We start from the raw sequence: 14846 nt of genomic DNA on the forward strand, positions 1-14846 counted from the left end.
CTGGCTGCCGGCTGCTGCCACCGCAATCCCGGCTCCTAAATCAGCGCGGGAGGCGCCCCCTCCCCCACCCGGCTCCCCCGGCTCCGCGGGACGCGATTGGCCGCGCGGGCGCCCCCCGCCCCGGGCCCGCGGCTCCAGCCGTCGCGCCATTGGCTGCGGGCCTCCGCCAGCCTTTACATAAGCCGGGGCGCGCTCGAGTGGAGTTGTATAAAGCGAGCGCGCGGCGTCGGGGCGGGAGGCTCGAGGCCAGCCCGGGACCGGGGCTGGGAGCTGGAAGGCGGCGGCAGAGGCGGCAGGAGCGCCCGCGCTGCGACGCCCCCAGGCGGCGGGGCTGAGAGAGCCGGAGGATGGCTGCGAGCGCTGCCCCCGGCGTGAGTACCCGCTCGCGTGCCCCCACCCCTCAGGCGGAGAAAGTTTCTCCAGCCTCCGCGCCCCTCCGGATCCGCCCGCGGGGCTGGCGGGGACGCCGCCTGGGAGCCGGGGAAGACCGAGTCGCGAAGGCGGCGGCTTGCTCCCAACTTGCGAGAGGCGGTGGCTCGATTGGCGCGCCGAGCCTCCCCCGCGGGCTGGGGGCGAGGGGGCGCCGGGCTGGAGGTGGCGGAGAGGTGGGAGCCGAGGTGTGGGGGCGACGGCACGCAGCTGGCAGGGAAGGTGTTGGGGGCGCACTGGAGGTCAGCTATTTGGGGAGGGGGCGCGGGGCTGGGAGGGGGCGGAGCAGGTGAGGAGGGATTGCCGGGGGAATGGGGGAGACACCCAGGCAGCCAAGCTGAGCTCCGGGCTGGGGAAGCCACTAGCGTCGGCCGAGGGTCTACGCTTCTGGGCTGGGGAAGAGCCCCGGGGGGAGGCTGGCTCTTCTTCCCGGGGGAGGCCGAGCTCCCCGGCACAGCGCTGGGTGGCAGAGAGCGCCGGGAACCAGCCCCGCGCGCGACGTAGCTGGCAGCCGCCTTTTGCTGGACCGAGGTGTGGTCTCGCTTTCAGGCTGTCTGAGGCAAGCTCGCTTCAGGCATTCCAGGGGAACTGGGGGTCCCTTTTGACTCCGTGGGAGCACTTGGAGGCTTTGATGGGGCAGCAGGCCGGGCTTGGGGGCATGCCCAGCAATGCAGCGCGCTTCTGTGCAGTACAGTAGTTGGGAGCCCTTGTTAGTCCCGCTTCTGCAGAAAGCAACTCAAGAATTCAAAGTCATCCCAGCCTGGATGGAGCCTCCCAGAGTGGCGGGGAAATGCTCCCAGGGCTGAGGAGGGGAGCTTCCTCCGGGAATGACTAATGAATATTGCTGCTGCTGCTGCTGGGTGCACCTAGTGTGGCTTCTCTGGGTCCCAGGAGGTGCGTTCATTCTCCTGGCAGGACACATTCTTCAGTCACACTTGAGGTATCTTCTGGGATGGGTGCAAGACTTCCTAAGTGAAGCCAGGTGGAAAAGAAGGGAAGAGTGTTCTGGCAATAGAGGACAGCTCTATGGTGCTGTCTTGAGTCAAGGAAAAACTCATGTAGGAAAAGCTACTGATGGGAGATTTTGGACCCTGAAGACTTGGGGCTGGAGATACCCAAGACTGAATTAGAGCTAATTCAGGAGTCAGCCTGCACCTCACTCTCAGCCACAGAGAAGGAGAGGTGGAGGCTGACAAGTGGGGACATGGCAGCTGTTCCAATATGGTTCTTGAGGAAGTGTTCTCTCTCTCTGACTCGGTAAAGAGCATCCTTCTGGCAGCTGGTCCTAAAGTCAATGTAAGAGGCAATGAAGGGAGTTTAGGGTCTTGTTGCTGGCACAGAGGACCCAACTAGAACATTCCAGTTGGTACTAATGGACTCTGGAGAAGGTCGAAGGCAGGGTGGTGGTTACCTGCTCTGCAGTTGTTCAGCTGGGGCTGTCTCCTTTACCTTACCCGATCTCTGAACATGGGTGTTCAAATTCCTAGCATAGCCGCTCCAGCCTGGAGATCCTTTACGGGGGCTATCGATCCATATCCCAAACCCCAGTCCTTCCTCTGTCTGCAGTCTACATTTTTCTGCTGCATTTCCAAAGACCTTCTCACCACTGGGGACTTATGCAGCGAAATACCTGCTTGTTGCTCTTTCTTCCTTTCTCTCCATCTGGGCTGCACCTGGTGTTCTGAACCTTGATGTTTATTTCTTGGCACCTTGATGTTTGGTTAAGACGTCCTGTGGCTGCACAGGGGTGCCCCTGGAAATGTGTGGACCAATAGCCTGTGTAATTCCACAGAGTGAAACATAAGACTCTTGTAGAGATCAGGCCACCTACCAGGAAGGCAGTCCTACTAAACAGCTTGTGACAGCCTCGGGTTCTCAGACTTCCTTGCTGCCTGCTGAGGTGGTGGAAGCTTAAAGGTGGAGCATGCTCTTTGGTGTCCAGTAGGGGGCACCAAAGGTACCTGGCTCAGGACCACTGACTTTCTCACTTCTTGTCCTTCACTGGCCATAGCAACTTCATGCTTTAAATCAGCTCAGGCCACAGCCCTCAACCATCACCACTGTGATTGTAGGCCTTCTACCACTTGCTTCCTGAACTTCCAGTGGTCCTATGACCTTAGGTGTAATGGGCCAGGTGCAAGGACAACATTCCAAGGAGACAGAACCGGTTGGTACCCAGCCCCACCTGCTCTCTGAGATCATTCCTTTGTGCTTGGCACTGGTGTAGTCTTTGAGTTCTTTAAGGGCTCAGAGTCCAAGAACATTAGAGCTAGAAGAAAGGAGCCTTGGAGAGCATCTAGTCCACCCCATCCCATCCCCAATGCTCACATGCATGCTTGGTTTACAGATGAGAAAACTGAAGCCCAGTAAAGCAAGTGTATTGCCCAAGGTCACATGGCTATTTGGTGTAAGAAATGGGACTAGTTCTTAGGAATTCTGCTCTCTGCATAGCTCTTTCCACCCCAGTGACCTGCTTCCTCTTCACTGTGAAGGTGGATGTATGTTCCCTATGCAGTAGGCGCTTAGAATTACTGACTGCCCAGACCATAATAAATTAATACATCTAGTAAATTTTGAGAGATTTCCTTTGAATCTGTTATTTAGAGTGAGGAGGTAAGAAGAGAGAAAGTTCTTGTAATGTACATGCACAAGTCATAGATATCCCTAATTGTTTTTCATCATTCCTCCACTGTCTTGTGTCAGTGTTCCCAGTAGTGTTTTAGGCAAAAGCCATGCAACTCAAGGTTTCTGTCCATACATTTAGGAATCAGAAGTGCCCAGTCCCTCACAGTGGTCTTGGAACCCAGGCCTGGAGCTCGTCTTTTCCTCCACTAAGGGCTGCTGGAGTGGGGTCTCTCTGTCCTGCAGCCACAACATCCTAGATGAATTGGAGAGTTTCCAAAGAGTATTTGCCTATTTCCCCCATCCTTGCTGCTCCCAGCTCAAGGTCAGAGAGCTAGCATGTTCTATTTTTGCAAAATCCTTATGTTCAAGCTTCTTGGGTGACCTGGAAGATTCTACCATTTCCATTGCCCTTTCTTCTCTTCTATGAGTCTGGCTGTCGACATCTGAGCTGTGCACTGGGAAAGAGGTTTGCTGAGTGGCCTGTGGGCAGCCCCCTCGTTTTCCTCTCCCCACCTTGCTTCCCTGCATACTGTATGGACTATCTCGGGTTCCCCTCGGAGCCTCAGCACACCTTGGCATGGCCCACCCTCATGGGGAACCCACTGCTGCCAGAACTCTGACAGGCAGAATCCTCTTCTCGCCCTCATACTCACAAAAGGGATGCTTGTTGCCAGGGAAGATGCTTGAGTCTTCTCATCTCCTTCACACTCACAGATAGGTTGGGTCTTCGTCTTCAGGGGGACACGGGAGGTGGCAGGATAATGTGGGTCACCAGAGAGCAACAGCCCCTTTCTTTAAAGTGGAGTCCCAAGAGGCTGTGCTTGAGATCTTCTCTGCTCCCAGCTCTAGCTAGAGAAATGTGCCTGCCTTGGCTTGGTCTAGTTCTAGAAAAGGCCAGGGGAATATAATTATGTTAAATGCAGCGATAATACAAGCTCTGTGGATTGTTGCTTGAATGGGGAAGGAGGTATAGAGTTTGAGAAGTGGCATTAGACACTGAGAAAACAAGGAGAGGTCTCTTTCTCGAGCCCCACTAGGTGGTTGGTCCTTACCCCACTCTCACTGTAATGGTAAGGACTTAGGCTCAGAATCTGGCTCCCTGTTTCCTGGCTTAGAGACCTTGCACAAACTACTAAGCCTCTGCGTGCCTCAGTTTCCTCCTCTGCTACACGATGAAGTTGGCAACCACATGATGGGGATAGGGTAGTAAAGGTTGAGGGAGACCATCTTCAGTGTGCCTCTGCTCTTGGTTCGGTGCAAAGAGGTATTTGGTTGGAAGGGGATATTCCTGCCGAATCATCAGGAAACCCCAGGGTCGCCTTTGTCCCAGCAGGTGAGGCTGAGTGTCCGGGTCTGCACATCAGCCTCTGCCCACAGCAACACCGGGGCTGATGGACAAGGCCTTCTTGGCAGGGCTCCCTCCTTGCCTTTTCCCCTCCCCCACCTCAGGGTTTTCACTTTGGGGTTCTGCCATGCTTGGGAAAAAGAAATTTTACAGGTCCCAGGATAATTCTGAATGTGATGGAGGGCCCTGAGCTATTGATTCCTAAGGAAGGATCTTTCTGCTGGGAGAAGCCTTCCTCAGAGCCCAGTGATTTAAGAGTGCTGACAAATCCGTGCTCACCGAACCTCCTGCAGGCTGCAGATACAGGCTTCCGGGCCAGCCTGGGCTCTGCTAGGAATTTCTGGAGAGCCTGGCTGGTTGCTTAGGGGACATAAACCTGTGAACTCTTTTTAGGAGAAAGTATGAAATCAATTGGTTCATTATCACACCAAACACACCCTGGACCACTTAGGGCATTTAAGAAACGAGAAGCAGCAAAGGACTGAGAGGTTGTGTTTGAAAAGTGCAGAAAGGTGTGAAGGGTTTGGGGAAAAGGAGGGGACAGGAAAACCTTTTTTCCACTGAACCGCTCATGATCTTGACCTTATTGAAGTCCTTGGGCAGTGACTAGAGGAGTCACACCCCCACCCCGCGCACACACAGGACAACATATGTCAATGTCTAGAGACATTTTTTATTATTAGAACTGGGGTAAGGGGTGCTACTAGTATCTACTGGGTAGAGGCCAGGGATGCTGCTAAACCTTCCATAACGCACAGGACACCCCACGACAGAGAATGATCTGGCCCAAAATGTCAATAGTGCCAAGATTTGAGAAACCATGGGCTAGAGCATTGTAGCTTGGAATGACAGCACGTGAGAGGTGGGAGGGATTTTACAAGTACTCACATCCAGTTGTCTCATTTCGCTGCTGAGGACACTGAGATCCAGAGAGGAGGGGGACCAGCCAGGGTCATACAGAGAGCAAGTGGCAGAGCCGGTCTGGGATTCAGATCTGTTCTCCCCTGAGATGGACTTACCCAGAGTCTCCCAAAATTGTTGTCAAAATTAAATGTGAGCTGTGAAAACACTTAGAAAATTATAAGGAGACTATATTAATATTTCTGTTATTAAGAATCGGGGAGTTTGGCAAGTTCTATTTCTGGCTATGCCACTGACTCATTGTGTCATATTGGACACATCATCCCCCCACGCCCTCGCCTCTCCGTGAGTGTGTGTGTGTGGTGGGGGGTGGGCTTAGCAACAGGTAAGTACAGCATAATCATTCTCTTTAGATTTGCCCTTCAAAAACCCTAGACACTTAAAAAAAATAAAAATTTTCCTTGAAAGAAATCATGTTGACTTCGTAAGAAGCAAAGCGTTTACTTCTTGGAAAAATTCCAGTACTGTGGCCCTGTGAGTTGGTTCCAGCCCAGGAAATCTGATCAACATCCGGAGGAGAAACTGATAGCTCCACAAATGACAAGAGACTGGATTTGTCCCCGTTCCCTGTGAGAAATGGAGATGGCAACTTCGACTTCTCTGCCACCCTTTCCTACTCAGCCCTCTTGGCACGGGGAAGTTCTGCAAGGAACTTCAATGAGGGATGGGAAGGTGTGTCATTAATTAGTAAAACCTTGTTTACTTAACAGACATATTCTTAAAGAGCTCTTCCAAGGGACATTTTGACATATTACTTTAATTAGCTATAGAAGAATCGAGAGTGCAGAGAGTATAAAATGACCCTCTCTGTTGTCTCCAGTTACTCTTATCTTTGTTTGCACCTGACAAGTACAGGGACAAGGTCGTGGGACTCGCTGCTGAGCTCTGGGAGTGTCCCGGAGACCAGAGACCAGAGGAGGGCCTGCAGGGACCTCTTCTCTCCCTTACATCAGCCTTCGCCAGCCTAGAGAGCAGCCACCTCCGTGGAGATTTCCACATTGGCACCCCAGCCGTCCCTTGGTGTGTAGCTATGTTAAAGGAACCGTCATGTTGTGCAAATCTTGACATGGCTCTCAGGAGGGGGAACAGGCCTGGGACCCTGAGTTTCCCCTGCAGAATGGGCAGAGTAGATCTTGTAAGATTGGTGGGAACGGTCTTGGTTGGTGTTTGTCACACAAGGTGCGGCCCTAGTCTTGTCCTCCCTGTGCTCAGGATTAGAGGTAGGAAGTCACTTGAGGCCCCCCCAGAAGACTGAAGTTACATCCCTCCCTACCCACGTGGGAGCGTCACTACACAGATTCCGGCCAGGCCTCTCCTGTGTGTCCCGAGGCAGGTCCCTTAGCTTCTGGAGGTCAGCCCCTGTAATCAGAGGAGTTGGGTGACAGGCCCTTTCCATCACTGGCTGTTTCTTTCTGTAAGTGATGTCATTCCCTCTCACCCTGGTCTCTAAGAACAGCCTCTTTCTTAGAAATCATAATCATGCACCTTTCATCTGAGAAGCTGGGTAGATCTAAAGAGGCTCTTGCAGGTGGAGGTATAAGAGTCCCCAAGAAGGAGAAACGCTGCCTTGTAAATAGTACCGGGAAGACACTGCCATTTGTTCTAAGCTGCAGATTCAGTGCCTGGCATGGCGCCCGGCATGTAGAGGGGCTCAATCAGTGCACAAATGAGTAAGTGGATGAAGGTGGCCATTCTGGGGCAGAGGTAGCCCTTGGTATAAAGTGGTTCTCCAAACTGGCCCCAGTCAGGGATGCCTGCTTCCCTTCTAGCTACTTCCCAGAGCTGGCACTTGGCACCAGGGCTGTGCAGACCTCCGAGGGTTCCACCGGTCCAGCAGGGCTTGAGGGCCCCGTGCAAAGCCCACTCCATGAGATGGTGGCCAGCTCTGAGCCTTGGGCAAGGTTGAGTTTCTCTTCCTTTCCACCACCCTATGGCTGCTCCCCCCCCCCGCCCCCCCAGCCTGCTGCAAGGAAGCTCCGTGCAGATTTACCTCGCTTTAAGCCGATAGAATAGATGAAAATTTGGATTTCCACTGAAGACAAACTAGAGAGTGAATCATTGCTTTGCAAAAAGATTCCTGGGAGGATGTTTTTAAATAGCAAGATCCACTAATGCATTTTAAATGATTTGTAAAAAAAAAAACAACAACAAAAAAAACCCTGACCTATAGACTATTAGACCTGGAAAAGAATTCTGGAGGTCATCCAGTGGCCCCGCCCCCCCCCCACTCCAGGGTGTTCAAGACCCCTCTGTGATACTGTCACTCGCTTTTCAGAAACACAGCCTATCCAGCCTGCACACTGCTGCCCAAAGTCTAAAACACCCTTTCAAAAATGCAAGTCAATCATGTCCTCACCCAACTTCCAAAACCTCCCCTAAGGTGTGACTCCGGGCTCCTTACCTTGGCACAGCAGGCTCTGCCGGCCCAGTGGCTGCCTGCATGCCAGACTGCATGTCCACCCTTCTCCCTGCCCTTCCTTCTTCTCTTTCCTGCAGCCCACATCCCAGACACTGTATTCCAGCAGCAGCGACTATGTTCGCAGCCTGCACCAACCTGTCTCATACCCATGCCTTTGGTCCTTAGGTCTCCACACCTGGAACCCAAATTCACCTTCTCCAGAGAGCCTGTCCTGCCTGGCCTTCCCGCCCAACTTGCTAGTTAATCTCTCCCTCCCAGGGCCTACACCTGGACTTTACCTGTTGCTACTCTGAACTTACCCCACTGTATTGCAACTCACCCCTGAAACACTGGAAGCTCCATGAGGTCAGAAGCCATGCCTTCTTCATAATTTCCAACCTGGCCCATAGGCGTCTCCTAAATGTTTGGAGAACGAAAGTATATTTATTGTGCATAGCATCAAAGGCTGAGGGGTTCTGCATATGGAAAGCGGTATTAAGGAGCCAAAGAACTCCCTCCACTAGCATCTCTAGACAGATTAGTAACAGAGGGAAGCCCATTCCTCAAAGTCTAGAGCATTCCATCCAACCTTTGTCAACTACTCCTGGAGGAGGAGCACCTAGTGGGCCCAGACTCCGTCTCCTGAGAAGCATTTTAAGTTCAAGAGACAGCAGTAGTAGTAATAGCGTGATTATTGCTACCGTTACCTACCACGTATGGACTTTCTCAGTGCCGGGCGCTGCGCTCATCACTTAGCCGGCAACTCACGTCATCCTCATGGCAACCTGATAAGCATTACTTCTCACTTTACAGAAGTGAGCTGGAAGTCTGAGCTCTTAATAGTTCTTAATAAGAACCTACTATGGTCCGGGCATGGTGACTCACGCTTGTAATCCTAGCACTCTGGGAGGCTGAGGCGGGCGGATTGCTCAAGGTCAGGAGTTAGAAACCAGCATGAGCGGGACCCCGTCTCTACTAAAAATAGAAAGAAATTAATTGACCACCTCAAAATATATATAGAAAAAATTAGCCAGGCATGGTGGTGCATGCCTGTAGGCCCAGCTACTTGGGAGGCTGAGGCAGAAGTATTTCTTGAGCCCAGGAGTTTGAGGTTGCTGTGAGCTAGGCTGATGCCACGGCACTCACTCTAGCCTGGGCAACAAAGTGAGACTCTGTCTCCACAAAAAAGAAAGAAAGGAAAAAAAAAAACATCTACTATGCCTTGTGCCTAAGGCTAGGAAGCTCCATTTGTCCTCTCACTTTCAGAAACACCATTTCATTAACCCACTGGCCTCTGTGGCACCTCCTAGCCTGGGTCTCCTGAGCTTTTGTCTGCCTTTTGCTGGAGCAGAACCAAGTCTCCTATCTGTCTGTGAGCTGCCACCAGCAGTGTTCAGGGCTCTCTCCAGGTAGGGAGAAGAAAGAGGAAGCCTTATATTTTCTTGCCTCTGGGGAAGGTGCACAGGACATGTTACCTTCTAGAGGGTGAGGAGGTGCAGAGGTCTGCAGTTAGTCTTCCAGGCTGGCCATGCAGAGGACCAGGAAAAGGGACGGGGGGAGAAAAAGGCAATTGAATGTATGCTCCACTGGAGTGAGGGCTTTGCCTTATTCTCAGCTTTTTTCCTAGAGCCCAGAACAGTGCCTGACATAGAGTAAGTACACAAGAAATAATGGATGGATGGATGGATGGATGGATGGATGGATGGATGGATGGATGGATGGATGGATGGATGGGTGGATGGGTGGGTGGGTGGGTGGATGGATGGATGGATGGGTGGATGGATGGCAGCATTCTCGCTCACTTGGGCCATAATATTTGCCTCCTACCTGGCCTCTCTGTTTCCATTCCAGCCCTCTTGTGGCCTTCTCCACATTGTACTGCTGCAATATTCCTTCTAACACTCCCCTCCAACCATGACATTCTCTGACCTGTTGGGCCCATGTCACATCCCTGGCAGTAAGGACAGAAGGACTGGGCAGCTCTGAGAGGTCTGTGCAACAGAATCGGCTGGGTGAGCCAGGGTTGTGAAGGAAGAAGCAGGAATATGACGCCAGATCCCCAGCCTCAGGGCCAGTGCTGGGGTTTGGAGGGGCCCAGCGACTGGTGTCCCACTCCCTGACTCGGATTCCAGACCAGCTGAGAGGGAGGAAGGGGGAGAGAGGTATGGCTCAGGCAGATGGAGATGGGAATCGGCTGGCCAGGCCTCCACAGATATTGCCAAATGTCCCCAGGGACGGAGGGTAGCAAAATTGCCCTGGTTGGGAACCACTGCTCCAGGCTGATGGAAAGTCCTCCAGCAGGAAACACGGGGGTGGAAAACAAGGGCTCCTGCCCAACATGTGACCCAGGCACGAGGCCTGTGGCAACAGCTGGGTCCCCCACCTTTGCAGGGGTCTACTCTGTCTACTTTGCTCTTCCTCCCCACTCCTCCTCCCGCCTCTCCTTGTCCAGCTAACTTTGTGGCATCCTCAGAGTTCAGCGACAGCACCGTTCCTCTAGGGAGCACTCCCAGCTCCCCCCACTGGCTAACTAACTGAGCGCTCTCAGTGCCCCTCGTCCCAGCACCCCTCGCCCTGCACTGCGCATGTTGGGATGTTGGGCTGATGGCTTTCTTCCTGGGACCCCAGGGCCTAGCACGATGCCAGGCTCATTGAGGAGCCACAAGAAGTGTTATCACGGGTGAACGAGCCAGAGCAGCTTCTGTTAGCTCTTCTCCAATGTTGCTTGAGTTCCAAGATCACTTTTGTGGGTCTCTGGTGGCCCAGCCTGTGCGGGCCAGAGTGTTCCTCTCCCTCATGTCTCAGCATGTCTTAACATCCCTACGTGTCTGAAAAGGGTCTGTGTTCTCTGCTTGTTCCCAGCATCTGAATCATTTGGGCCTCATGTTTTTGCGAGAACTTGGGGTGTGTCCTTGGCTCTTTCAATAATTGTGAAAGAGCTGTTTGCCCTGAGAATCGCCCTGGCAGCCTCACCCCACAGCTGCCTGACCCCACGTCAGAGAGTCCAGGTTGCTTGGCTACTGGTTTTCAGACCCAATTCAGGAAAGTCCCGAGGACACAGAAAACTGAGTTTGGCTCCATGTAACCCACAGCCATGTCTGAAGGCCATCTAACCTTCAGGTTCTCTGTGTGAAAGGAAGGGAAACGAGCAAGGAGGCTGCCTCCTGCCTGGGCCCCGGGACGCCTTCCCTGTATAGCTCACTTAACCCTTGACACCTCGGCAGGTCACGTGATCCTCATGTTACAGATGAAGACAACAAAGATGAAAAGGATTAAGGAAAGGCCCAAGGTGACTAGCTACTGTGTGGTGGAATTGAGATCCAAATCCAGGTCACTGACTCCCAGCTTTGGCTTCTTTCTCTCTCTCCCCTGCTCTCCATCTTGCTGAGGATTGTTGGAAAAGTTTGCTTATAGAGCATTTTTAACAAATTATTATTACAAAGCAATTCTTCTCACAGTCTGAAACACAAGCCCTACCGTCTCTGACCTTTATGAAGACCCTTCTTTCCCCCCTCCCACCTCTCCCCTGCAGGAGGAGCTTGTGTCCTTGCAGAGGCGCCGTGTGCTGTGGCCCCCGCCCCTCTGCCCAAGCTCTGCCTTGATACTTAGCCTCCTCTAAATAATAAGGGCTGCCGTGCCCCAAGGGAGCCTTCCCTTGCCCTTACTCAGGGTGTCACCCCTAGGATTGCACGGCTGCTACTCTGCCTCCTGGGAGAGCTCCTTGAAGGCAAGAACCAGGTTTTATTCATCTTTGCATTCCTACACCCCTCCGCATCTCTGCATGGAGTATGGAGTACTGTGTACTATGTACTACTCTAGTGCCACTCCTGCTGTGAGTACTACCCACAGTGCTTGAATGCACAGTAGGAGCTTGGTACATGAGCAGGGTGAGTACTATTCACAGTACTCAAATACACAGTAAGTGCTTGGTACACACAAGCAGGGGGAGTACTACTCACAGTGCTCTAATAGTAGGTGCTTGGTACACGAGCAGGGTGAGTACTACTCACAGTACTCTAATACACAGTAGGTGCTTGGTACACGAGCAGGGTGAGTACTACTCACAGTACTCTAATACACAGTAGGTGCTTGGTACACAAGCAGGGGGAGTACTACTCACAGTACTCTAATACACAGTAGGTGCTTGGTACACGAGCAGGGTGAGTACTACTCACAGTACTCTAATACACAGTAGGTGCTTGGTACACAAGCAGGGGGAGTACTACTCACAGTACTCTAATACACAGTAGGTGCTTGGTACACGAGCAGTCAAGAAAACAAAAAAGTTCCGTTCAACCTATTTTTTCATACTATTTTTACCCTTTCTACCTGTTCTCCCGAAGGATTCAGATGTGCACAGCGGTGTGACAAGAGGCTTCCCGAGTCAGCCACGTAAAATGCGAGGTCACTCCGGGTGCTGCTGCCCTGTGCTTCAGGCAGTATCATCCTGCTCTGCTTTCTTCCCCAAACTTCATCTCCCCCCTCCTCCTTTGACACTCCCTAGATAAATAGATTTTCTTTATATACTTCAACCAGCCGATGATGAATTTTGGTAGCAGAGACATTTTTCACTTCAAATCAGATTGCAGTGTACGCTGCCATCGGGGGACCACGAGTCTGGGGCAGTGGTTCTCAGCCCAGACTGTCCATTAACATCATGTAGGCAGCTTCTGAAATTATACAGCGCCCAAGCCCCGCCCCAGACCAATTAAACCAAGAAACTGGGTGAGGGACCGGGCAGCAGCATATCCCTACACACACCCTAACCCGGGCGACTCCTTTGGGCAGCCAGGGTTCAGGGCCACTGGTCTAGTCTCGCCAGCCACCCCCGACAGCCTGTTGGGCATGCAGACTCTCGGGTGCCCCCCAGACGAGCTGAGTCAGAATCTGCATTGTAACATGGTCCTCAGGTGATTGGAGGCACATTACGGTTTGAGAAGCATTGCTTTAGAGAAAGAACAGTTTTTAAACAACTATGACAAGTTGCAAGCAGTTTCTGCTGATTCGCATTATCATTTGGACATATTCCTTCCTTCTCTTATTTAAGAAATATTAATAGAGTGCTTGCGAGGTACCAGATACTATGACGGTTTCTGAGAACATGCGTCTCTATCGTCGCCTGCAAGTTCCTGCCCATACTGTTCTCTCTAGGCTCTGCCCCTAACGGTCCCTGTCTCCTGTCTCCTTGACCTGACCCAGCCTCCAGCTCCTACCTTCTCCCTCTTGTCACTCCTGCCCACTGTGGTAATTTGACCTTGAGCCGAAGACAGCTAGTATTCTGAATGTGGAAAGATAAACCGAGCCTGGGAAGCCCTGGGGACTGCATAGCTCCGGGATTGATTTCAGCTCCTTAGATCCAGAGGCAGAGGAGAATGTTCGTGAACCAATCTTGTACCTTCACTGTAGTATATTGCCTGGTGTCATGACTGGGAGCTGTAGCACAGAACCTTGCTATAGTAGATGTGCAGTTTTGTGGTTTATGGAACGGCATCACCCACAGCACCTGGGAGCCTGTTAGAAATATAGAATCTTGGGCTCTAGTGCAGAGTTACTGAATCAGAATCTGCATTTTAACAAGACCATCAGGTGATTCATATACACATTCACGTTTAAGATGCACCAAAGCACTGGAATAGAACAGTGCTTCTCAAATTTTGCAATGTGGGAGCTTTAAAAAATCTGATGCCCAGGCTTCATCCTTTGCCAAGTAAGTCAAACTATCTTGGGATGAGACCCAAGTATTAGTATTCTTTTATTGTGGTGAAATATACAGAACATAAAACCTGTCATTTTAATGATGTTTAAGTGTATAGTTAGTGACACTATGCACATTTACATTGTTGTGCAACATCACCACTGTCATCCACAGAGCTCTGTTCATCTTTGGAAACTGAAATTCTGTACCCATTAAACACTAACTCCTCATTCCCCTCCCACCAGCCACTAGTAACCAACATTCATTCTTCTTTCTGTCTCTATTAATTTGACTACTCTGGATACCTTGTGTAAATGGAATCATACAATATTTGTCTTTTTGTGACTTTTATTTCACTTAGCACAATGTCTTCAATATTTATCTACCTTGTAGCACATGTCAGAATTTCCTTCCTTTTTAAGGCTGAATAATATTCCATTGTATTATATATATGTATTTTATATATATATATATCCCCCTACATTTTTGTTCAGCTATTCAACCATTTGTTTATCCATTCAATCATCGATGAGCACTTGGGTTGCTTCCACCTTTTGGCTATTGTGAATAATGCTGCCTAAAACATAGGTGTACAACTCTCTGTTTGAGTCTTTTTTCACTTCTTTTTGGTGTATATCCAGAAGTGGAATTGCAGGAGCATATGACAATTCTAATTTGAATTTTTTGAGGAACTGCCATAGTGTTTTCCACAGCAGCTGTGCCATTTACATTCCCACCAGCAATGCACAAGTGTTCCAATTTCCCCATATCTGCACCAGCACTTGTTATTTTTTTAAATTATAGCCATTCTAATGGGTATGAAATGGTAAAATCTCATTGTGGTTTTGATTTGCATTTCACTAATGATTAATGATACTTTGTGTACTTACTGGGCATTTGTATACCTTTAGAGAAATGTCTATTCAAGTCTTTTGCCCATTTTGGATCAGGTTGTTTAATTTTTGTTGTTGAGTTGTAGGAGTTCTTTATATATTCTGAATATTAATACCTTATCAGATATATGATTTGCAAATGTATCTCCCATTCTGTGGGTTGCCTTTTCACTCTTCATAGTGTCCTTCAAAGCAAAAAGTTTTTTTATTTTGATTTAGTCTATTTTATCTACTTTTTTCTTTTGTTGCCTGTGCTTCTGGTATCTAATCCAAGAAATTATTGTCAGGGATGAGAATTTTTTGAAAGCTTAGCCAGGTGATTTCAATGTACAGCCAAGATTGAGCAGTGTTTCTCAATTTTTAATAGGCATTCAAATGACCCACAATCTTGTGAGAATGCATATTCTTCTTTATTAGGTTGAGGGTGGGACCCAGGTGTCTGCATTTCTAACTGACTCCTAAATGATGCCGATGCTGCTGATCAGCAGACCGCTCTGGGTAGCCAGGAGGTAGAAGAGTATTTCAGTGATCTCTGTCATC

At 50.5% G+C, this 14846-nt stretch overlaps 1 protein-coding gene across 5 annotated transcripts in view; it reads left to right on the forward strand.

Moving 5' to 3' along the window:
* The first annotated feature begins 205 nt into the window (after positions 1–205).
* CRTAC1 (cartilage acidic protein 1) overlaps positions 206–14846 on the forward strand; it is a 147643-nt gene continuing 133002 nt past the window's right edge. For 3 of the 5 annotated variants that reach the window (XM_076009878.1, XM_076009879.1, XM_076009880.1), the window contains exon 1: positions 212–371. In XM_076009878.1, coding sequence (XP_075865993.1) covers positions 348–371 — 24 coding nt within the window. In that variant the 5' untranslated portion in view covers positions 212–347. Of the gene's footprint in view, positions 372–14846 lie in introns of all 5 variants that reach the window. The other 2 variants (XM_012767910.2, XM_012767919.2) reach the window with 1 other exon arrangement.

The sequence above is a fragment of the Microcebus murinus genome, chromosome 14, assembly GCF_040939455.1.
Source record: "Microcebus murinus isolate Inina chromosome 14, M.murinus_Inina_mat1.0, whole genome shotgun sequence".
Lineage (NCBI taxonomy): Eukaryota > Metazoa > Chordata > Mammalia > Primates > Cheirogaleidae > Microcebus > Microcebus murinus.